Raw genomic sequence first — 23,099 nt, 5'->3', positions numbered from 1 at the left:
CTTCAGCTGAGGTACCAGGGTTTGGGAAGTGGTCACCCATCCTCAGTCCCCACGGGACAAAGGTGTGGAGACCCTCAGGTGGTCTTGGGGTTCAGGGTCTGAGGCTGAGCCCTCTGCCCATGGCCCTGTTCGCCCTCCCTCAGATGTCCAGCAAGGTGGCCATTGGCAGTGACATTGGGCAGGCCCGTCGGGCTGTGGAGCAGCTGCGGATGGAGGCGGGCATCGACCGTGTGAAGGTGAGGGCCCTGGAGGGGCAGGAGGTGGGGGGGGGCAGGTGAGCAGCCAGGTGCAGCTGACCGTGTCGCTCTGCAGGTATCCAAGGCGGCCTCTGACCTGCTGCAGTTCTGCACAGAGCAGGCCAAGAGTGACCCTTTCCTGGTGGGAATTCCAGCTGCCACCAACCCCTTCAAGGAGAAGAAGCCCTGCACCATTTTATGACCCTCTAGCTCTGCAACCCAATAACCTTAATAAACGTCAAGTAAATGCTCCTTGGGCTATGGCTGGGCTGGGCCGAGATGGGGCACGGTGAGACTGTAGACCTGCACACATGCACCTGGTCCAGCCTCCCTCCCGCACCTCCAGGGTCAATGCATGGCAGCACACATACACCGGGTCCAGCCTCCCTCCCGCACCTCCAGGGTCACTGCATGGCAGCACACATACACCGGGTCCAGCCTCCCTCCCGCACCTCCAGGGTCACTGCATGGCAGCACACATACAGCCTGGACGGAGCGGCAGGCACCTTCACCCCAGCCCCCTGCTTCCAACAACTACAGGACTGGACGCATGGCTTTGCCATCCATCGCACCCATCCCACCATTCAAACATACCAGGTGAAAATCACTCTCTCTCACTCACTCACTCTCTCTCTCTCCCAGGCACAGCTGTCACACACATATGCACGCCCACTTGTGTTTCAAACACAAAGAGGTGAGAATGATCATAGAAACAGGTGCCTCAAGTCTGTCTCCCTCACACACACACACACACACACACACACACACACACACATCTGCAGACACACCTCCAATGAAACTCTGTGGCAAGTTCAGGTACAGGTGCACAGTCATGGAACCAAGCACCCACCCACGCTTTCATGCCCAGCCCCACAAAGGTGCACACCAGCTCTTGCACACTCACCGTCCCACACTCATTCACACACACACACACACACACACACACACTCCTACAGCATCCTGGCTCCAAGCAGACACAAGGAGAGCCCCAGGGACTACACCACTCGGGATAACATTACATCAGATTTATTTCTTCACTCTGAACAGAGAGCAGGGCATCTAAATCACCAAAGGGTGGGGATCAGTCCCCTGAATGGACCGGAGCCCCAGTATCATCATTGTTGGTACGGGGTCCAGCCCAGAAGCACCACCAGCTCGACCATGGCCCAGAATTCTTGGTGTTCTAGGCTTGCGGGGCTAGGGCAGAGGCAGCACCAACACAGGGGAATGTCCCCCAAGAACAGAGGCAGTGGCCAGCCTGCTGGCCAGCAGTGTCCACATTCATCTGCTCAGGCCTGTAGCCTCCAGACTTCCAGCGACATGCCCCCGGAGGCAGCCACCACCAGGTTGCCCTCAGCACAGATCTGGGTGGGCAGGAACGTAAGGAGTCAGGAGTGCACTGGGCACCAGGGCAGGGGGTGGGGAGCAGGTCTTACCCCATTCAGCACTTCATCGTAATTGCGGGTGCAGATGGTCCTTGGCGGATCTGTGGGTACATGCACCTGATGGGGGCAAAGGGAGAAGTAAGGAGGCCTCCCTCGGAGAAGAGGTGTTTTCTAGGCAGGTGAGGGCAGGGCCCGGGTCTCACCCGGATGGTCTTGTCAGTGGATGTGGTGTACAAAGTCCCCAGCGAGTGTTTGATCCCTGTGATCTGAGACCTGTGGCCCACGTCAAAGGTCTGCAGGGTGAGGAGGGGTGAGTGCACTCAGGTGCAGCTTTCTCAAGAGCTGCCAGCCCGCCACCACCACCCAGGGCCGGGGGGAGGGAAGGAGGCCCAGAGGCCAGAGCCCTTGGCAGACCCGAACGAGCTGGAAGCAGCCATGGTGGTTAGCGAATACGTGCAGCAGGCCCTGGTTGTCGCCAGCCCAGAGCTGGGGCTCCTGGTAGGACATGCAGAGCAGGTATGAATCCAACTGTAAGAGGGACAGGGAGACAGCTCAGGCCTTGCCCTGGGTCCGCAGCCCCTGGGTCCCCACAGTTCCCAGGGAGGCACCCACCTGCAGTCGCTGCAGGACACTGTTGGCCCGGCGGTCGAAAACCACCAGCGTGCGGTCCTCGCTGCCCGAGATGATGTGCCTGTCGTCGGCCAGCAAGGCCAGCACTGCACTCGAGTGCAGCTGCCGGCTCTTCAGCAGGGCTGGGCCGGCTGCAGGGGCCGTGTGTCAGGGAGGAAGCAGGCCAGAGGCTGCAGAGCTCCGGCTCCACCTCCTGGCCTCCATCCTCCCTGGCAAAAGCCTCTGCCCACTCCACTCCCCAACCTGCGGGAGACCGTCTCTCTCCCCTCACACCCCACGCCCCTCAGGCCTCTGTTCCCCGGCTCCATCCCATCTCCTGACTAAACCCCACTGCTCCTCTCAGGGCAGACCAACACCCCCACCTGCGGGCCTACTGGACACTCCTCCATCCTCTGCCCCCTGCTCCGGGTAAGGCACAGATCTTCCACTTAAACACAATTAGAATAAATAAAAAACCAAAAGTAACAGACCAGTGTGCCAGGCAGTAGTCGCTACCTTTTATGGATACGCGTTTACCTAATCCACCCATTAACTCTGTGGAGTCACTGTTATCATCACTATCTCCCCACTAATCCAGTGGGGCTGATGTTATTCTTAGTGTCCCAGTTTTACAGAGGTGAATCTTCCTCTTGCACCCCTGCAATCACGTGTGTTGCCCCCATCACAGCACTGGACACCTGAGTGATTAGCATGGCTTTATGTGTCATCCCGGCCAGGCTGGGAGACCCATGAACGTCTCATTCCCCCACAGGACCCCTGAAATCCCGGGCAGCCCTGCTGTCCCACCCAGTCCCAGGGCCCGCAGCCCACCTCTCGGGTCATACACTGTCACTTTCTTGTCATAGGTGCCCGTCACCAGGATGTCAGGCTGATAGGAGAGGCACAGCACAGCCGCCTTGCCACTGCAGACACAGACCATGGGGCTGAGGCTGGGGCCAGCCAGAGGCCTGACTTCCCAGTCCCCCCGGCCCCTGACCCCTCACACTTTATCTCGCCGAACTGCTGCCCATCAGCCGCCATGTCCCAGAGCTTCACTGTGCTGTCCCAGGAGCCGGAGCACACGCGGTGGTCCTGGGCCGCCAGTGACCACACCCAGCCCTGCAGGACCAGGGCACAGAAGTCACACAGGGTGCCTCACCTCACTGGCTGTGTGTTAGCTCAGGGCTCTCATGAGCCCAGGAGAGGAAGGCTGTGGCCTTCTCGGGTTTTGCAATGAGGCTCAGACTCACCCAAAGCCACACAGCTTTCCCTCCTCAACAACTCTAGCATCATATAATCATCTCCACTTCACAGACTATTAATAAAACTGAAGGTCAGAGAAGGGAGAGAATGGCCCCAACTACCCAGAGCAAATCAGCGCCAGGCTGAGATTAGTGCTGGGCTCTGCGATTCCCTCAGACTTCAGAGCCTGGAGTGAGCACAACCCTCCCAGTTAAATGTTTACGTCAAGTTCTGAGGAGATTCAACATCAATGCTGATTTAAGGCCACAAGACACGTGATTAAGTGACACTACGACTCTGATCCAGGCAAGTCACATCTTCTCCCTCAGATTTTTCATCAGCTGAACCTCAGTAGCTAACAGGAGCACCTGATTCCTCACCCAACACCCCCCTGTCCCCGAGTCAGCTACTGTGATGTGTCCCATTTTACAAATAAGGAAACTGGGGCAGAGAGAGTTGAGAGTCTCTCATTCAAGGTCACGCAGCCTAGAAGAAGCAGAGCAGAAATGTGAGCCCAGCAGTCTGGCTCCAAGCCCAAGCTCCTGGCCACCAGACTGGACCAAATCAATGACTGGTAAATATACCCTCTGGGGCTGCTGCTCACAAAATGACAGCAGGGGAGCTCTGGTGGCCTAGTGGTAAGGAGCTGCAACTACAATACCTGAGGCGCATGGTTCGAATCCACCAGATGCTCTGCCGGGGAAGGAGGGACAATCTCCTCCTGTACCAGTCAGATCTGATTTGACCGTACACTCACACAAAAATAATAAAATAAATTTTAAAAAAATGACAGCAAGTTCAAGGCTGATTCCTATGGGTGTTCCTCTCTGGATAGTTTAAAAAAAAAACACCACCAAAAAACCAAAACCACACATACACAAAGAATAGTTACTGTAAAAGTGATTCAAACTCAAGGTGATCTCGTGTCTCTCAGAGTGAGACTCCACAGGCTGAGACCTCTGGGTCATACTCTCTTGTCATGTCAGAAGTAGAGAGCCAGGTCTTTCTTCTGAGGGACCTGTGGGTAGATTTGAACTGCCAACCTTGCAGTGAGGAGCTGAGTACGTAACCGTTTGTGCCACCTAGGGACCCCTTTTGGGGGGTTTACCTGACATATAATGAATATCCCCAGTGAACGTCTTCATCCTCATAACTGCCCACAGGACAAAAGCAAAAACTGAGGCACAGAGACATCATCCATCTCACCCAAAATCACGCCGACCGGGGCAGAGTCAAAATCCAAATGTGAGGCCTGGCATGTCCACAGCCACCCACAGCCCCACCCTCACCCCACAAGCTGCAGGTTTTCTTCCTTGTTCCGTCTCTCACCTTGTGAGTGCTGTCTGGCGGGGTGCCCAGGGCTTTGACCAGCACCTGGCTGGGCTTCGACCCCAGCTGCCGTAGGTCCCACAGATTGACATTGCGATCTCGGGAGCCTGACAGACAGAGCGCCCCGTCCTGGCAGGAGAGTGAGGGGGTGTTGTTGAGGATCAGCCTGCCCCACCTCTGCCTGGCCCCCACCTGGACCCAGCTCACCTGGAGCAGCAGCACCGAGTCAACAGAAGCAAAGTGCCCATCGGGCAGGCAGAAGTACTCAGCCTGATGCCCGTCCTCGGCCCAGCGCGCCAGGTGCTGCTCCAGCTCAATGCAGGCGCTGGGCCAGTCGAAGTCCTCCTCTGTGAGGCACAAGGAGTAGGTTCCCTAGTGGGCAGGGATCCTGCCACCCACACCAGCTGGCCAGTCCCACCCCAGCTCCAGCAAGCCTCACCAGCACCAGAGTTTCAGGACACAACCCCCACTGAATGCTTCACCCGACTCCACTGTGAGCTCATCTGCACACTCACATCTCAGGCAGAGCTAAGACTGCTCCATCCTTACCCCAGAAATTCAATTATGGGGGTCTCAGCACTACTCTCTCAGGTCTAGTCTCCCAGCCTGTGACTAAGGAAAAGGGCAGCAGCAGCCATGGCGCTTTGAAATATAGCCTCACCCCACACTCATCAGGCTGGGCATCGGAGCTGTGGCCTCTGACTAATCCCCACTGCTGCTCTAGACACAAAGAAGGATTTTTCAGACTAGTACCTGTACATCAAGGGGCCTTTTCAAGGTGTGGAATCTGTGCCAAAGGCTCAAGTATCTGTGTTTATTAAGGTTGTCAAGAAGGGTCCAGCCCACTTGCTCAATACCTTGAGAATCACTACTCTCTCCAGAATCAAAGCTTCCAATTAGGATAATCAACCACCTGACTAATTACTCAGGATGGGCCAAGGGCCTGAAGATCAAAGGAGTCACTGTCTCATGATCAACAATATGAACTCCCGGGCTCCTCAAGCTGCCTCCCAAGGACTCATGATTCCCGGGGCAGGAAGAATGAGCACTTGCCCTTTCCTAAGACCCTAAGCTAGATCCAGAGCTTGCTGACCTGTCCTGGCTGATGTCAGGGATCCTAATCTTTAAACCCTACTCTGAGTTCAAGAAGTTGGGTCCCGGCCTCACTCCCTTCTAAGTCAAGGTTCAGGAAATCAGAGGTTTTGGTATCACCAGGTCTCCAGATCAAAGATTCTTAGGTTTATCTTGAATGCCAAGTACAGATTCCCACAGCCTGAGAGTTCAAATTCCTTTGTCAGCTGTCAGTCGAGGGTAAGAAATTTAGTATCAACAAACTCAAAGCCTGAGGACTTTCAGGACCAGAGATTTAGGTTTCCAAAATCTCAGGACTCCAAATATCCGCCATATGGTGTAACATTAGTAACCACCTCTCGGCCTCTATCCAGAGCCAGCAGTCAGTCACAAAGGCCGCTCTGGGGCTGCGTCCCTAGCATACAGGCGCCCGATGGTCATCCTCGCCACAGACCCAATCCTGACCTGATCGCGCACCCCTGGCCCCGAGGAGCGCGCACCTTCCACCACCGGATAGGGCGCGCGGACGCGGCGTAGTGCGCGGAGCCTCCAGGTGACATGGTCACGCACGAGGTCGCGCAGCGCGTGGCACACGCGCGGCAGGACCTGGAGCACGAGGCGCGCGTCCAGGTAGGCGCAGATCTCCAGCAAGAGTTCCGGGGGCAGGCTCAGCAGGCCCGGAGTACCTGCCGCCGAAACCTTGTACGTCACCCGCGGCTCCAAGGCACTGGGGGACGTGGTGGGCACTGGCAGCGGCGGGGCGCGCACGGGCTCCAGGCCCGCCTTCGGCGGAGTCAGCACGCGGGCCACATAGGCCTCGGCCTGAGCGTCGGAGTCGGGCTCCGGGTCCGAGTCGTCGTCCACAATGTGGAGAGCCTCGCCTGGCCCGGGAGACAGCTCCATGGCGGCCCAGTGGGCGCGGCCGGGCGGCGTCTTGTCTCCTAGGCAGCGTGCGGGCGCTTCCGGCGCATCCTGATGACGTTTTGCTCGCTGACCTAGTGGGTGCAACTGCCTCACTTGTCAAAGGCTGGCTTGCTGGAAAGATCTTGCTCTGCAGATGCTGTGACCACTGGCTGGAAAGTACAGATTCTTCATTCATGTACTTTTCAGATAAACGGAGCTTTGTCGAAGACACCTCTTTCAGGTGACGCTGAGCTAACAAAACGGGATGGCAGTCTGGGGCTGCCAAACACGATTCTCTCCTTTTCCAGAGCCAGAAACATTACACTGCACATAGACCTTAGAGAAATACTATGAATGATTGAAAATAGTACTGATTAAACAGGCCAGACGGCAATATTAACTGATCCACACAAATCATCTCACAACAGCACTGGCTGTTCCCTCTGCTGGACTCTTCACACAACACAATTTCATGGCTTTCCCAGAGCATGTCGAATACCGCCACATTTCCTGAACATTTTCCCCATATATATTATAAATCTACATTTTCAATCTGTATGCAGAACAGATCCTCTGAGACGCTGGGCTGTACGAGGAGGAATGTGGCATCAGGATTGGTGGAAGAGTCATCAACAACCTGCATTATGCAGATGACACAACCCTGTTTCCTGAAATTGAGGAGGACCTGAAGCGATTGCTGCAGAAGGTCAAGGACTGCAGCCTCCTATATGGATTGAAGTTCAACATCAAGAAAACAAAGAGTCTCACCACTGGGTCAATTGGCAGCATCACTATGGATGGTGAAGACATTGAGAGAGTTAACAGCTTTCATTTGCTTGGCTACACAGTCAACACTCTTAGTAACAGGAGCCAGGAAATCAGGAGATTAATTGCATTGGGAAAGTCAGCTGTGAGGGACCTCTCAAGGGTACTGAAGAGCAACGACATCAGGCTGGAGACTAAGGTGTGCCTGATCCAGGCTATAGTCTTCACAATTACATGCTATGCATCGAAGAGTTGGACAGTGAATAGGGGTGATAGAGAATTGATGCCTTTGAGCTTTGGTGCTGGAGAAGAGTGTTGAATATACCATGGACAGTCAGGAGAACAAACAGGTTTGACCTGGAGAAGGTGAAACCAGAATGCTCCTTGGAGTCAAGGATGCTGAAGCTTCGTCTGACATACTTTGGGCATGTTGCAAGGAGGGACTAGTCCTTGGAGAGGGACATCATGTTTGGCAGGGTGGAGGGTCAGCGAAGGAGAGGAAGACCTTCGATGAGATGGATTGATTCTGTGACTAGAGTGGTGGGAATGAGTGTGTTTGAGATGGTGAGGTTGGCATAGGATAGAATGGCGTTTAGGGCTCATGTACATAGGGTCGCTATGAGTTGAAATCGACTCAATGGCACATATCAACACCACAACATAGTACACAGCACTTCTGTTTTGCTGTTGTGTGTCATCACTAGAATATATACATTATTTGTTGAATATATGCAGAAAAATCCAGACGTCCGGAATGGTGGTTGTTAGGTGTCATCTATTTGAATATGCAACCTATGAACAATAGCAATCCTATGAACAACAGACCTGAATCCTATCTTCATTTAGGACATCCTCACACTTCTGAATACATCTAGTTGAGGATCTTCCTCTGCTTTGCCAACCTTCCATCTTTCCAACCATGATATCCCTCTCCGAGGAATAGCCTCTTCCAGCAACATGCCCTGGAAGTATCATATGATTAGGAGCCAATGGTAATGAAGGAAGAAGTGGAAGTTGCATTGAGCGCATTGGCAAAAAATAAGGCCCCAGGAGTTGATGGGATACCAATTTACTTGTTTCAGTTAACAGATGCAGCCTTGGATGCACTTACTAGTTTGTACCAGGAAATTTAGAGGACACCTGTCTGGCCAATGAATTGGAAGAGGTCCATATTTGTTCCTATTACCAAGAAAGGTGAGTCAACAGAATGTGGAAACTATTGGACAATAACATGAGTATCACATGCAAGCAAGATACTGCTGAAGATCATTCAAAAACGGCTAGAACTGAACATAGGTACGGAAATGCCAAACTTGAAGCAGAATTTAGAAGGGACATGGCACCAGGGATATCATTGCTGCTATCAGATGGATCCTGGCTGAAAGTAAAGAGCACCAGAAGAATGTCTATGTATGCTTTATTGACTATACAAAGGCATTTGACTGTGTGGATCAGAACAAAGTTATAGCTAACATTTGCTAAGAATGGGAATCCCAGAGCACTTAATTGTACTCATGCAAACCTATACCTAGACAGAGGCTGTTGTGAGAACAGAGCAAAGAAACACTGTTGTTGTTATGTGCCGTCGAGTCGCTTGCGACTCATAGCGACCCTATGTACAACGGCCCTAAACTCTGCTCTGTCCTGTGCCAATCGCACTGTCTCTGACACTCCCATCCCAATTATCCCAGTCACTGAATCAATCCACCTCATAGAGGGCCTTCCTCTCCTGTGCTGTCCCTCCACCCTCCCAAGCATGATGTCCCTCTCCAAGGACCAGTCTCTCCTCACATGGTTTAAAATTAAGAAGGAAGTTTGTCAAGGTTGTGTTCTCTCTCCATACCTATTAAATCCATATACTAAACAAATTATTCGAGAAGCTGGACTCTGTGAAGGGGAATGTGGCATTAGAATCAGAGGGAGACTCATAAATAACCTGCATTATGCAGATGACACAACCTTCCTTGCTGAAAGTGAGGACTGTAAGTACTTGTTGCAGAAGATCAAATAATGCAGACTTCAACTATGCATTGCATCTCAATGTCAAGAAAACAAAGATTCTTACCACTGGACTGATAGGCTACATCAAATTAAATGGAGAGAAGATTGAAACTGTCAATGACTTAATCTTATTTGGATTCACAATTAACACCCTTGGTCCTACCAGTCAGGAAATCAGGAGATGTGTCTGCAGTAAGTTACCTCTCCAAATTATTGAGGAGTAATGATGTCCGTTTGAGGACTAAGGTGTGTCTGATTCAAGCCATGGTCTTTTCAGTCACCTACTATGAGTGGAGGAGAGGGTGCTAGTGTTCCTTGGAGAAGGACATGATGCTCAGAAAGGTAGAGGGTCAGTGAAGGAAAGGAGGACCCTCAACCAAGTAGATTGTCACAGTGATTGCCATTGCCACAATGGGCTCTAATGTGTGAGGAAGTCTGAGGATGGCCCAGAGTAGAACAGGGTTCACATAGGTTGTACTCAACCACCTAAAAACAGCAAAGCAACATGCCCAAGGTATGTGAGACAAAGCTTCACCATCTTTTTCTCCAAGGCGCACTCTAGCTGCATCTTCTCCAAGATGTATTTCTTTGTTTTTCTGACAGTCCATGGATATTGTCCAACACCACAGCTCAAAGGCATCAACCCTTCTGTCACCTTTATTCATTGTCCAGCTCTCAGATGCACAGCAAGTGAATGAAAAGACTATGGGCTGGATCAGACACACCTTAGTCCTCAAACTGACAACCTGACACCTCAATCATTTGGAGAGATCACTAACTGCAGCTTTCTCCAATGCAATATGTCTCCTAGTTTCCTGGTACAAGTGTATTAATGAGTTACCAATGTCATTATTTTTTAAAAAAATTTAAAACAAAACAAAATAATTACTATTGTTGTTGTTGTGTACCGTAGGATTGGACCAACCCATGTCTGACCCTCCAGCAGGTTTTCAGAGGCAGTTAAGTGTACGGGAGGAGATCACCCATCCTTCTCCCACTAGTACTATTACATGCAAGTAAAATCCTGCCAAAAACTATTAAAAATGACTGGAGCAGTAGATCAACTGCCAGAAACTCAAGCTGGATTCAGAAGATGCTGTAGAACAAAGGTTATCACTGATAGTATCAGAATGATCTTGGGAAGCAATATGAAAAAGCTATTTACTTGTGTTTCGTTGGCTAAGCAAAGGCATTCACTTTGTGGATCATAATATTAGATAACACTGAACAGAATGGAAATTCCAGAATACTTAATTATGTTCATGTGGAACCTGTACATGGACGAAGAGTCATTCAAATAAACTAAGTAAATAAGGCATGGTTTAAAATCAGAAAGTTGTGCATCCTTTTGCCTGTATCCTTTTGCCATACCTGTTCAATATGTATACTGAGCAAGTAATGAAGAAGCTGGATTGTATGAAAAACGCAGCACCAGGATTGGAAGAAGACTCATGAATAGCCTGGGTTGTGCTATGACACAATCTAGCTTTCTGAAAGTGAAGAGGACTTGAAGCAATTACTGAGAAAAGGCTATAGCCTTCAGTATGAGTTATACCTCAACTTAAATGGGAAAGAAATACTGGCCAAGTGGACCAATAAGCAACATTATAATCAATGGAGAAAGACTGGAATTGTCAAGTATTTCATTTTACTTGAATCCACAGCTGGCACCCACAAAAGCAGCAAGCGAGAAGTCAAGATGTATTACATTGGACAAATGTGTTGAGGACCTCTTTTAAGTGCTAAAGAGCAAGGCTGTCAAAGACTAAGACAGGTCTGACGAAAGCAAGGCATGGTATTTTCAGTTGTTTCATATGCATGTGGAAATTGGGCAGTGAATGAAAAAGACTAAAGAAATGGGAGGAGGGGAGAAGAAATGGTGCAGGGTACAGATCTTGACTGAAAGCAAAGTACCAGAGGAATGTCTGTCCTTCTGTTTGACTCTGCGGATCAGAACAAACTGTGGCTAACTCTGAGAAGAACAAGAATATTTGGTTGTGCTTATGTGAAACCTCTATTTAGACCAGGAGGTAGTTGTCAGAACACAGCTAGGAAACACTGCATGGTTCACAATCAGGAAAGGTGTATGTCACTGATGCATCCTATCTCTGTACCTTTTCAATCTATATGTGGAACAGATCATCCAGTAGGCTGGGCTCTATCAGGAGGAATGTGGCATCAGGATTGGAAGAAGACTCATCAGTAACCTTTGTTATGCAGATGACACAATCTTGCTTGCAGAAGCTGAGGAGATTCTGAGCATTTGCTGCAGAAAGTCAAGGACTGCAGCCTTCAATATGGATTGAAGTTTAATATCAAGAGAACAAAGATTCTCACCACTGGGCCGATTGGCAGTTATCTATCATGATAGTGAAGATTGTTGAGAATATTAGCAGCTTCAGCTTGTTTGGCTCCACAATCAACACCAGCAGCCAGAAAATCAGAAGACAAATTGCATTGGGAAAATCTGCTGTCAGGGACCTCTCCAGAGTACTGAAGAGCAATGATGTCAGTCTGGAGACTAAGGACAGTAAGGAGACTGTCATGAACTGGAGATTGCAGCTAACAACCTTCATACAATCAACAAACCTTTCATACAATCCAGCTTCTTCATTACCTGCTCAGTATGCATAGCCCTTCGGCAGAAGGAGCCCTTGTTTTGTTTGGTCTATATACATAAAGTGTTTTAGAATCCCCGGTCTTTGCAACGTTATCTGTAGTTTGTGAGCCGTATACTGCTTCTGCATAAACAATAAAACACAGGTAACCATCTTTCTACCAAGATTCTTCCAGCCAAGATCCATCCGACATCAGCAGTGATATCCTTCACGCCACATTATTTTCGGATCCAATTTAAGTTTCTGACAATTCCCTGTCCATGCACTGAAACAACTGTTTTTTTTAAATATCTTGTTTTATTTGCATGTGATATTAATGATACTGCTTGATAATTTCCACATTCTCTTTGCTTACCCTTTTGTGGGTCAGGCACAAAAGTCTATAGATCTTTCAGTTAGTTCTCCAGGTTTCTTGGCCTTGAGAGCTAGCTCAGTGCTTCCAATATTGCAAACATTTGCTGATACATGTCAATTGTTACTCAAATTCCTAAAGCCTTGTTTTCACCCAAGCCTTTAGTGTTGCTGGTCTTCTTCCTTATATATTCTCTTGATTAGATTCTACTTCCTATAATAAAGCCAATTTTTGGTACTACGTATCCCACCTTCTTTTGATACATCTGCCATTCAATGTTGACCATGTTGTTAGGTGCCTCATAGTGCCCCTATGAACAAAAGATCTGAACCCTGTCCTACCCTGTGCCATGCTCATAATCTGATACTCTTGAGCCTATAGAATCCTCCAATATTGCAAATTCAGGTCTTTCCCCCCGCCCCCTTCAGTTCTTGAGCTGAGGGTGTTCTTTTTTGGTTTTTGAACACCAGGTCTTAGCACATTACCCCGAGGTTACAAACATCCTGCTTATTCTTCAAAGTTTACCCTCAACTTTAAATTACTGTGCTCATACTAGTTTTTTTTTTTTTAAACTTTTTTTTTAAATTTTTTTTATTATTTTTTTGTGTGTGTACCGTCAAATCAGATCTGACTGGTACAGGAGGAGATTGTCCCTCCTTACCCGGCAGAGCATCTGGTGGATTCGAACCGTTCACCTCTGGGATCATACTAGTTTTAACCACAACCATCTTAACGTGCTGTGTTTGTACCCTTGACAAGCTTGTGAGCCTTAAGAACTGCATACACTTGTTCTGATTTACCTACACATTCTCCAAGACAGTTAGGAACTGAACTGTAAACTACCCATAATAGTCTTTTCAAGCCATCCTTTGAAATCAGTTCTGTCTTCACTTCCCTTTTTTATCTGGTCTGTTGAAAAAACTAGTTTGAGTCTTCTTTTTCATGACCTTTTCCTAGTAATACATCCTTTATGTCATCTCACAACTTGTCTAGTATTTGATCACTTGTATCCAGAGTGGGAAACTTCTTAAGATGGTCTCTAAACTTGGCAGACAGAAAGCCACACCTTGGTTCTCATGGATTCTGCTTCAGTTTCAACTCAGGGTTGTCTGAGTACACCTATTCCTTGGACAGCCCCTGCCTTTGTTCTGATATTGAGCCTGTCTTCGCTAATCACTGTCTAGCTCTCTGAAACAACACAAGTAATTGCGAAGACCATGGCCTGGATCTGATGCACCTTAGTCTCTCGAGTGACTTCATTGCTTCTCAGTACTCTGGAGAGGCCCCTGACAGCATATTTTCCTAATGTAATTCATCTTCTGATTTCCTGACTGATGGTGCCTAGAGTGTTGATTGTGGAGCTGCCAAGCAAGCTGTCATTGTTAACAACCTCAATGTCTTTTCCATCAATCACGGTGCTGCCAATTGGCCTGATGGTGAAAATGTTTGTCTTCTTGATGTTGAGCTTTAACACCTTCTGTAGGAAGCACTTTCTGGACAATGACTAAGGATGACAGAAGAATCGATGCCTTTTGAGTTGTGGTGCTGGAGAGTACTCAACATGCCCTGGACGACCAAGAAAACAAATAGATCTTTCTCAGAGAGGGTAAAGCAAGTTTCTCCTTGGAGGTGAGGTTCTTTTGAAGCTCCATCTCACATACTTTGGGCATGCGGTCAGGAGGGACCAGTCCTTGGAGGAAGACATCATGTTCAGAAAGGTGGAGGGTCAGTGCAGGAGAGGATCCCAGTTAAGACGGATTAATACAGTAACAAGAACAATGGGGGTAGGTGTGTCAGAGTCAGTGAGACTGGCTCAGGACAGGGCAGGCTGCAGAGCTGTTGTACATAGGGTCACTTGAGTCGGGTTATCAATTGCAGGCAACTCAACACATACCAGTCTTCTATGGCCAATCGTTGGAAGATGTATTTGGAAAGGTGGAGGGTCAGTGTAAGAAAGAAGGATCGACATGGTGACTGTCACCACTGTAACAGGTTCAAGCTTGTCGGAGACAGGATGGCACAGCAAAGGGCAGGGTTGCTGAGTCATAGTCAAGCCGACAGCATGTCTTTCTTTAGGTAGTAATCTTCATGTTTTCTATGAGGCAAGGTGTAATATGCATTTGTGCTGCTAAAAAAGATTCTTTCCAATGGCTAAGTTCATTATCTTTCAGGATTCCACCACACAGTGCTAGCACTGTCTCCTTTTCCTTTTCAAACTTTCCTATTTAGATCACCAGGAATTATCAATCCTTCCTGACTGCATTTACTCAATTTTAGACTGCAGAAACTGTAACAATCTTCAGTTTCTTCACCTTTGCCATGAGTGGTTGGTGTGTAAACTTGTTTAATAGTGGCACTAACTTCAGGGTGTACGGCAACTATCCCATCACTAACAGCAAAGCATTTCACAGATCTGATCTGGAAATGCACTCAGAGCTCAAGTTGCTCAAGGCATTTCCGCTCAGTAACTGTCACAATGAGGTGTCTTTGGCCCCCTGGTACTAGGGTTATCCTCATATAAACATTTCTCACCTGCCCAGAGTTAACTATGCAGACAGCTGAAGACAAACAGTGTAAAGCTTTCATTTACATGACATTTAATCTTCACCTTTCCCATTTACAATGTCAGACTAGAAACAAAGACCCACCTGGTTCAGGTCACGGTCTTCACAATTACTTGCTATGCATGCCCTGGAGAAGGTGAAAGCAGGCTGCTCCTCGGAGTATAGGATTCTGAAACTCCATCTCACATATTCTGGGCATGTGCTCAGGAGGGACCAGTCCTTGGAGGATGTCATGCTTTGAAGGGTGAAGGGACAGTGCAGGAGAGAAGACTCCAGATGAGATGAATTGACTCAGTGACTGGTTCAGGATTCAGGGTCGCTGTGAGTCACAGGCGACTCAAGGGCATATAACAATATCTCATTCACCATCTCGTTTTGACAAGGACGGAAGCAGAAGCTTGGGGGCCCTATGCCATGTGCCTGGCTAAGGTCTGCCCTCTCACTCTCCAGCTGTTAGAGATCCAAAATTTTGTGCATTTGTATTTCTAAAGTTTCTAGCCACAGCCCTTCTCCACAAAGTCAAAGACACAGGACACCAAATGAAGATTAAGGGTTTCACAAGAAACTGATCTTTACTCAACAAAGTTCTACACAAGTGGAATCACACGCCGCCTCGGGCGCCAATCCCCAGCACAGCACGGTAATGGACAGCCCTGGCAGCCCGCAGAGGGAAGGGATGGGAGAAAGGGATGCAAAAAATATGGCCAAAAGGACTGCGGATCGAGGCCAGGCAGGGTCCACAGCTTGGGATGGGGAGAAGGTTGAGAAGCTAAAACTTCGTTTTGCAAAAACCAACCAAAGAGAAATTTTTAAATTAAATCATTTTCTTAAAAGGAAAACTAGAACAAGGCTCCCCTTCCCTGAAGATGGCTGAACCCCCATCCCCATCACAGTAAAGGGGGGTACACATTCCATCAGCCAACCCACCCGCACACTCCAAGACCCAGCGGAGGGTGCTCCACACAACTGGATTTACCAGAAAATTAAATGGTATCAAAACAGGGTTTTTTTTTCCCTTTATAAATGGCTTCCAGAGACCTGCTCAAGTTTCACAGGGGGTGAAAAAAAGCCAAAACAAATAAAACAAAAAGACTGAGTTTATGGAATGTGCAGTAGATGGCCCTTGGAACAGAAGCAGGGCTTAACCCTGTTTGAGAGAACACAGGGCTAGGATGGAGGTGGGTAGGTGCAGGGGTCTGACGGATGGATGTAGCAGGCTTCAGTCAAATCCCCAAAACATAAGGGGCCCCCAAAAGGAGTAGAAAGCAGATGAGAATAAAAAGGAAAGTTAGGTTTCTGGCTTGGTTTCCCAGCCAAGTTGAACCTGGAAGAAACCGTGTTGACTGGGAAGCCCCTCCCACCAGGACCCAACAATCTCTGGGTTCGTTGCCCATTTAGAGTGGAGTCTCTGGGCCCACAGGGAGCAGCAGGGAAGCTGTGATGAGCAGAAAGTTCCAGGGGGACAGAACGGGGGACAGGGAATCCACCACTTTCCCCCACTTCCAGGCTTTTGATTTCCTCCCTGGTGAAAAGGCCGAAGCCTTTGTCCTCAACCTTTGTCCACTGAATGCCCGTGCACCAGCCCTCGGGTTAAAATTCAGGCCTGGAATTTGAGCCTAGGGCTCTCAGAAGCACAGGTTAACTGCCCTTGAAGGGGCTGTGGAGAGAGGCGTAGGCGCTAGCAGCTCTGGCTGCCCCAGCTTGCTCTCTTTAAGACAAGGTCCCAGCCAGCGTCTTCAGAAGCTGCTGGAGCACCGGGCAGCGGGGTAAGGCCACCTCAGGCCAGCGCTTCCAGCCCCTCCTGACCTGCTGGCCGGGACAGCGCAAAAATGGAGATACCGGCTGCGGCTGCCACAGTGGGCAGGATTTTGCTGAGCAGGTCCCAAGCGTGCACGTGCTGACTAAGTGGCCCCAGAATGGCCGTCCTCCCCCCGCCCCGGGGTCCTGGCAGAGGCCCCCCAACCCACCCAGCCCTCCCCAATCACCGCCAATTCTGGCAAAACGGCAGAAGCTTCTTAAACTCTAGATGAAGGTTACACGGAAGGCCTTATGGGTTAACTCAGGGGTTCACTAATTCTACTGTCTCCATGCAGTCGGGGGAATGGTGGGGTGGCTGCAGCACCCACACATGTGTGGCCACGTGTATACGTGTGAGTGTACGTGTCTCTACAAGGACCCCCCTCCCCTCCTGCTCCCCCTTTCCTCATCCTAACCTGGATTAAGGTCGGTCGTGTTGAGTCCTCCCTCCCACATGGCTGGCCCGAGTGGCCTGCCTGAGACGATCGGGGGCCTTTGCCCACCAAGAACTCCCACCCCCCTCCCCCTGTTTGTAGGATGATCGCGGAGGCCCCATCCACCTGCCCGCCCCCCAGCCAGACAGGCCCAGCGCAGCAGGTAGAAGGACGGGGTAGGTGTCTGGTTTTGGGTCCCACTTCCTCCTCCCTAACCCCCCTTGACCAGGGCACGGTGACTTCTGGACGCAGCGCGCTCCCGGCAACCCCTCTGATGATGACGCAAACAGAAACCTGGAAGGGCAGAAGAGGAGGATTAGGGTTGTCCCTCAGTGCCCAGGGGCGGGGGGCGGTGCAGCCCTGCCCCTTGCCCACGGCCTCACCTGGCAGTCCTGATGCCCGTCTAGACCCCATAGAAGGCAGCCAGCCGCTCCTTTAGCAGTGGTGGGAACTGCTCTGAGAATTGCTGCCAGTTCTCCTCTCCAACTTGGTCTTTGAAACCGTGGAGAATCTGCACAAAACAAGCAAGGGGCCCACAGGATCAGGGATGCCAGAGCCGGAAGCCCGGCCTCCCCTCCCAGAGGACTTCTTCCTGCTCCCTTCTGGGTCTAACCTTATAAAACATGTCCCGGAGGTCATCCTTTGGGCTCACCCAGGAGGCTACAGCATCGCAGAAGAAAATAAAGTCCTGAAATGTGATGACGGGTCCCGTGTGAGGGGCCGCCCAAAACCAGCCCCAGCACCTTCCCTCTGAGCCCAGCGGCCCCAACCTGCACGACACCCCCAGGGTTGACGCCTATCATCATGCAGATGCCTCGGAAGGCAGAGTCCTTCTCCTCGTTGTCCCTGATGTTCCTGAGGGACGTGCACCTGCGAGGAAGGTGAGCAGTGGCATGTCAGGTGGGACTAGAAGCGGGGGTGTGTTCCGAGAGATGGTGGGGCCGGGCAAGTGTAGGGCAGGGAACTGGCCAGGCCTATCCCACCCACCACTGTCCAGCCCTCCATACAACAGGCCCCACGCACGCACCAAGGCCGGATGAATTGCTGCAGCATGGGTGCCACCTCCTGGGGGCACACGTAGCCCAGGCGGCCGATGGTGATGGCTGGAATGGCAGAGGGACTCGTCAGGCGACCTGAAACCCCGAGTGGCCCCGGGACGGTACGTGGCGGGGCCTCTGGCATGAGGCACCAAGCCCCGCCCCATGGACCCCAAAGGAATGGTACCTCCCAGGCCACCTGGGCACAAGTGTGGCCCAGCCAGGGTCTCCCAACTAGAGTGACATTTCTTCTTTGACAACTTCCAGAATCCCCCCCCCATCCCTGCAGACACCTCTCCCTGGTTCTTTGCCAAGGCCTTTCCTTAACACTCCCTCTCAGCCCAGAGCCCCACTCTAATGGGTGGGCATTGTGGGGGTGGCCCTAATGCCCACCTGTGTTTTCCAGCAGCGTCTTGGGTGTGTTGGGTCGGTTAATGATCTCGACCAGGTTGTTCAGGACCATCTGCACGTATGGCTGCATCTCTGCCCCTGTGGATTGGCTGGTTTGAACCCCACATTGTCTCCACCCACTTTAGGCCAGTTGGGTACTGCCCCACCCCTTCAGGCCCCTCTCACTTGTTAACCTGGGTTTCAACTAGAGACTGACTGATCAGAACTAGTAGAGGGGGAACACTTTCTCCAGCTGGTCCAAACCAGGGAACTCAGATAACCCTCAAACATGAGGGGCCAAGTTCATTCACCACTGAACACGACAGTGACACCACACTTCCAAATCTCCCTTAGGGGAAAAAGCAATCCAAAATCTTTCAACCAATCCCTAAGGGCCATTTGCAACCCCCCTCAGAACAGCCCTCCACTCCTGCCTCTCGGGCCTTTCTTAACCACTGACCCTGTCCTGAGGGAAATGGTCAGAGATGTTGTCTCAGCCCTCCCAAGTGGAACCTTCCAGAGTACTGAATTGGTCTTGAGGAGACCAGTCAGTCAGACCTCAGCCAGCAACAGCCAGGGGGGAGGGTTACTTACCCATCTGCATGCAGATCTCGCCAATGGCCCAGGTGGCATTGTTGCAGACTGAGATGAATTCGGGGTTCAGGTTGGTGCCCAGGATGGGCATGAACTCAGCTGGTGGGAGAAAGGGAGGTTGGTGCTGAACAGCAGGGTCAGTTGGGGTGAGCCCCCAGATCCTGGCCAGGCAAGCCTCATCAGACAGTACGAATACAACCCATTTCGGTCATGGTCCTCCCAGGTCTTTTTTCCATCACTTGAGGCAGGGGTTGGGGGTCATGGGTCAAGGACAAGATGGTGATCATACCAATGCAGGGCTTGACATGAATGAAGCAGGCTTTGGTGAGGTCTCCCAGGAGGGCGAAAGAGCTCTGCCGAACTTCGGGCATGGAGTCCTGGCGTTAAGAACAGGGTCAGCACCGCAGGTCCCTAGGCCCACACCCCTGCCTCCATTCCCAACCTGGTCCCAACTCATCCCCCAGCCCATGGCACCCTTCCTGATACTGCCAGGCTCAGGGCCATCTCTTTCAGCCTCAGGTCCCGTATCTGTAACCTGAGGACGCTGGCACCCCTCCAGAGCTCAGTGGAGATGAGAGTGGTGAGCACCACGCTCAGGGTCTGCTTACAGTGGGTTTGCCATCGCTGCCCACCCTCTCCCTCAGGGGAAGAGTGACATGGAAGGGCCTGGTGTTATTGTATCATTAAACATGTTCGCTTTTTAATAAGTTTTTACTCACATCTTAACCTGAATCTCTTTTTTAAGAAATTATGGGAAGCCACTCTATTGGGCCTCTTTCCTCTATGTTGTATTAGGGCATAATTAGCGCTCCAGCTGCCCTCAGGCTGGCCCACTTGCTCAGCACCTTGGGCCGCTGGGAGGCGGGACCATGGCCGCTGGGAGGCGGGACCACGGCCGCTGGGAGGCGGGACCACGGCCGCTGGGAGGAGGGACCACGGCCGCTGGGAGGTGGGACCACGGCCGCTGGGAGGCGGGACCACGGCCGCTGGGAGGCGGGACCACGGCCGCTGGGAGGCGGGACCACGGCCGCTGGGAGGCGGGACCATGGCTGTCAGCGCGTGTCCACCAACCTGCATGCACTGGAAGAGCAGCGTCATGATGTTGCTGCGAGCCACCAGCTGTTCCACGTGGCCCCCCAGGCCCTCGGCCAGGCCACTGAGCAGGTCCAGGGCCACAATCATGAAGTCCTTGTCAGGGGCCTCGTACTGCTCAGGGTGCTGGCTGTACATCTGGGCCAAGACGAGGGCAGGGAAGGGTGGTGAGGAAAGGCGGCCAGGGCCGAGGAGCAGCAGAGACGACCTCAGGGAGGAGGCAGAGGTGGGGCAGCCTCACCATGGCCTGGGCCAGTGTCTTTTGCACCAGAGTGACACAGCGCTGGTAAACGGGCTCGCAGTAGGGCAGGAAACCACTCTGCAGGGCCGTTGCCACAGATGACAGGCACTGGTGGAGAGGAAGACAGAAGTGGTGACATCTAGGAGGGCTGGGGGGGGGCCAGGGATGAGGGGACCCCTTGACCCCACTTACCTCTAGCAGCGGAAAGAGGTCCTTATCTTCATCCTTGAGCTCGTTCCACTTCTGGATCAGTGGGGGCATCAGCTTCTGGATGTATTCCTGGAGAGGAAGGAAGAATTTGGGGCCCCCTGGGTGGGGTGGTGACCTAAGAGCTGGTGGGGCTCCGTGACTCAGAGACATCCATCAGCCAGGCAATAAGGTTTAGGCTCCTGAGCCTGGCCCATGGACCCCTGGAAGGCCACACCGGTCAGATGGATGTCCAGGTCTTTCCTGGTGCCTTCTCACCAGGTGTCCCCACACTCCTCCCCAGCCCACCCCCCCCTCCTCAGAGCCTGGGTCAGCGCCTCCTGGTTCCCACAGGCCCTGAGCCTTCCCCGACACAGCACTTACCACACTGTCTCGTAACTGTCTGTCTCCCCCACTAGACTGTGAGAGCAGGGCGAGGGCAGGGGCCGGGTCTGTCTGTCTGCTTGGCGAGGTCATGGCCACATCCCTGGCATGTGACACGGGGTCACCGCCAGGTCACTGGTTGTGGAGGGGCCTGGGGATCGGGAGGAGGGGAGCCAATATGGGGTCTCACCGGCTGGTTGAGGTGGTGGCCCACGGAGTCAGCCAGGGTGCCGATGGCATCGTAGAGGATGAGCAGGTTCTTGTGCTGGTATTTGCCGAAGGCGAAGACGAGGGTGTCCAGGATGTAGCTGAGGTAGGGCACCAGCTCTGTGCAGGCTTCTTCCTCCAGGGTGGCAAAGGCACTGGGGGGAGGGAGGGCAGGAAGGGGCTTCCGTAAGCAGCTGCCCAGGCCACGGCGGCCAGGTGTGGAGTCAGCAGAGATGGCCCTCGGGATCAGTCAGTACGAATACCAAAGAATCAGCGTATTGTCAAGGGTCACGTGTATCATCACTTCCCAGAGGGCCATCAACTGCATGGGGACGGGTCACAGGGCTAGGGGTCAAGAGTCACCTGCAGGCTGCCTCTTGTACCCTCTTGTTGCCATCCAAGATGCGTTTGAGCAGCTCGGTCATCAAGGGCTTGAGGTGCATGTCAGGTGGCTGGCTGACCACCCAGTGGGCATAGCGGCTCAGTGTCCAGCAGGCGATGGAGCGGACCAGGGCCTTCTTGTCCGACAGGCACTGGATAAGGTGTGGGATCAGCTCAGGCAGGTAGGGCACCATGCCCTGCATGCAACCTGCAGGGGCCAGCAGACAGAAAGGGGCTGTGGGGCCAGGGCACAACCCTACCAGTGCCGGAGCGCAGCTAAGTTCCCAGCTCAAGGCCCACGACACCCTACTTTCTGGGGAAGGGGATCAATCTCATCTGACAGACAGGGAAGGTGAGGCTCAGAATTTAAAACTTTCACCTAGTCACACACAAGCAGTGACTGGTCAGTACTGAAAACAGTACCAGACCAAGCCTATGTCACTGTGTCCGATCCATCCATCGCAACCATGCAGTCAGCTATCTGGTCACTCTTTCATCAAAGGAGAAAAACGAGGCCGTTACCTCCCATTGAAAACTTACAGCATCAGAAACCTGATGTATGGTCTCCAGGAACCAGAATCCATTCACTCAACACCAGAAGGTTTGATTTCTTAATTAACATCAAGCAACTTGATTGCATGTCATGCAAAGAAACCTTTTTCTTAAATAATTTTTTTTCCCCTCTTAAATGCTTTTAAGATTGGTGACAGGCCTGAATACTGAAGAGATCTCACGCGATGCCTGTAACCAATTTGTGAATTTCCACTGCAGGGAAGTAGTTTTTGACTTACAGCCTAGCGGTAAGAGGTCACGCTGCAATCCCAGAGGTATGTGGTTTGAACCTACCAGCTGCTCCCCAGGAGAAGGATAGGTAATCTCCTCTTAGGTGATTTATTGCCTCTAAAAACCCACTGGACCAACTGGCAGCATCAGGATGGATGATGAAGAGACTGAGATTGTTCACAGCTTCAGTTTGCTTGGCTCCACAGTCAACACTCTTGGCATCAGTAGCCAGGAAAGTAAAAGGTGCACTGCCATGGGAAAGTCTGCTGTTAGGGACCTCTCCAAAGTACTGAAGAGCAATGGTGTCTCTCTGGAGACTGAGGTGAGTCTGATACAGGCCATGGTCTTTGCAATCACTTGTTATGCATCAGAGAGTTGGACAATGACCAGGGAGGACAGAAAGAAAATTGATGCCTTTGAGCTGTGGTGCTGGAGAAGAGTACTGCGAATACCATGGACTGCTAGGAAAACAAACAGATTCATCCTGGAAAGGGTTAA

General features: G+C 51.5%; 2 protein-coding genes across 2 annotated transcripts in view; both read right to left on the bottom strand.

Annotated features, from left to right (window-relative positions):
- Positions 1-1,525: 1,525 nt before the first annotated feature.
- On the bottom strand, positions 1,526-6,775 carry FBXW9 (F-box and WD repeat domain containing 9). Its single transcript, XM_006900803.1, has 10 exons — positions 6,373-6,775; positions 5,009-5,148; positions 4,802-4,930; positions 3,237-3,349; positions 3,062-3,153; positions 2,234-2,382; positions 2,036-2,149; positions 1,825-1,914; positions 1,673-1,738; positions 1,526-1,600 (listed from the first exon to the last, which is right to left on the bottom strand). Exons 1-10 carry the CDS (start codon positions 6,773-6,775, stop codon positions 1,526-1,528), a joined length of 1,371 nt encoding a protein of 456 aa, XP_006900865.1.
- Positions 6,776-17,510: 10,735 nt separating this feature from the next.
- TNPO2 (transportin 2) overlaps positions 17,511-23,099 on the bottom strand; it is a 15,546-nt gene continuing 9,957 nt past the window's right edge. The window contains exons 13-25 of the mRNA XM_006900802.1: positions 21,801-22,026; positions 21,421-21,592; positions 20,853-20,939; positions 20,661-20,768; positions 20,399-20,557; positions 19,617-19,704; positions 19,328-19,426; positions 18,737-18,832; positions 18,334-18,439; positions 18,077-18,176; positions 17,920-17,994; positions 17,690-17,817; positions 17,511-17,600 (exon numbers count right to left, since the gene is read on the bottom strand). Of these exons, the coding sequence (XP_006900864.1) occupies positions 17,710-17,817; positions 17,920-17,994; positions 18,077-18,176; positions 18,334-18,439; positions 18,737-18,832; positions 19,328-19,426; positions 19,617-19,704; positions 20,399-20,557; positions 20,661-20,768; positions 20,853-20,939; positions 21,421-21,592; positions 21,801-22,026 (1,424 nt within the window). The 3' untranslated portion in view covers positions 17,511-17,600; positions 17,690-17,709. The remainder of the gene's footprint in view (positions 17,601-17,689; positions 17,818-17,919; positions 17,995-18,076; positions 18,177-18,333; positions 18,440-18,736; positions 18,833-19,327; positions 19,427-19,616; positions 19,705-20,398; positions 20,558-20,660; positions 20,769-20,852; positions 20,940-21,420; positions 21,593-21,800; positions 22,027-23,099) is intronic.

This window comes from Elephantulus edwardii, unplaced genomic scaffold, assembly GCF_000299155.1.
Source record: "Elephantulus edwardii isolate Elephantulus edwardi_28Jun2011 unplaced genomic scaffold, EleEdw1.0 scaffold00296, whole genome shotgun sequence".
Classification (NCBI taxonomy): domain Eukaryota; kingdom Metazoa; phylum Chordata; class Mammalia; order Macroscelidea; family Macroscelididae; genus Elephantulus; species Elephantulus edwardii.
This window is presented reverse-complemented; position numbering and strand designations above follow the sequence as displayed.

Coding starts and splice junctions, on each gene's coding strand:
- FBXW9 (XM_006900803.1), bottom strand. CDS start 6,775: ATGGAGCTGTCTCCCGGGCCAGGCGAGGCTCTCCACATTGTGGACGAC. Junction 3,350..4,801: donor CGCCAGACAGCACTCACAAG/GTGAGAGACGGA, acceptor CTGGTCCTGCAG/GGCTGGGTGTGGTCACTGGC. Junction 3,154..3,236: donor CAGCAGTTCGGCGAGATAAA/GTGTGAGGGGTC, acceptor CTGTGTCTGCAG/TGGCAAGGCGGCTGTGCTGT.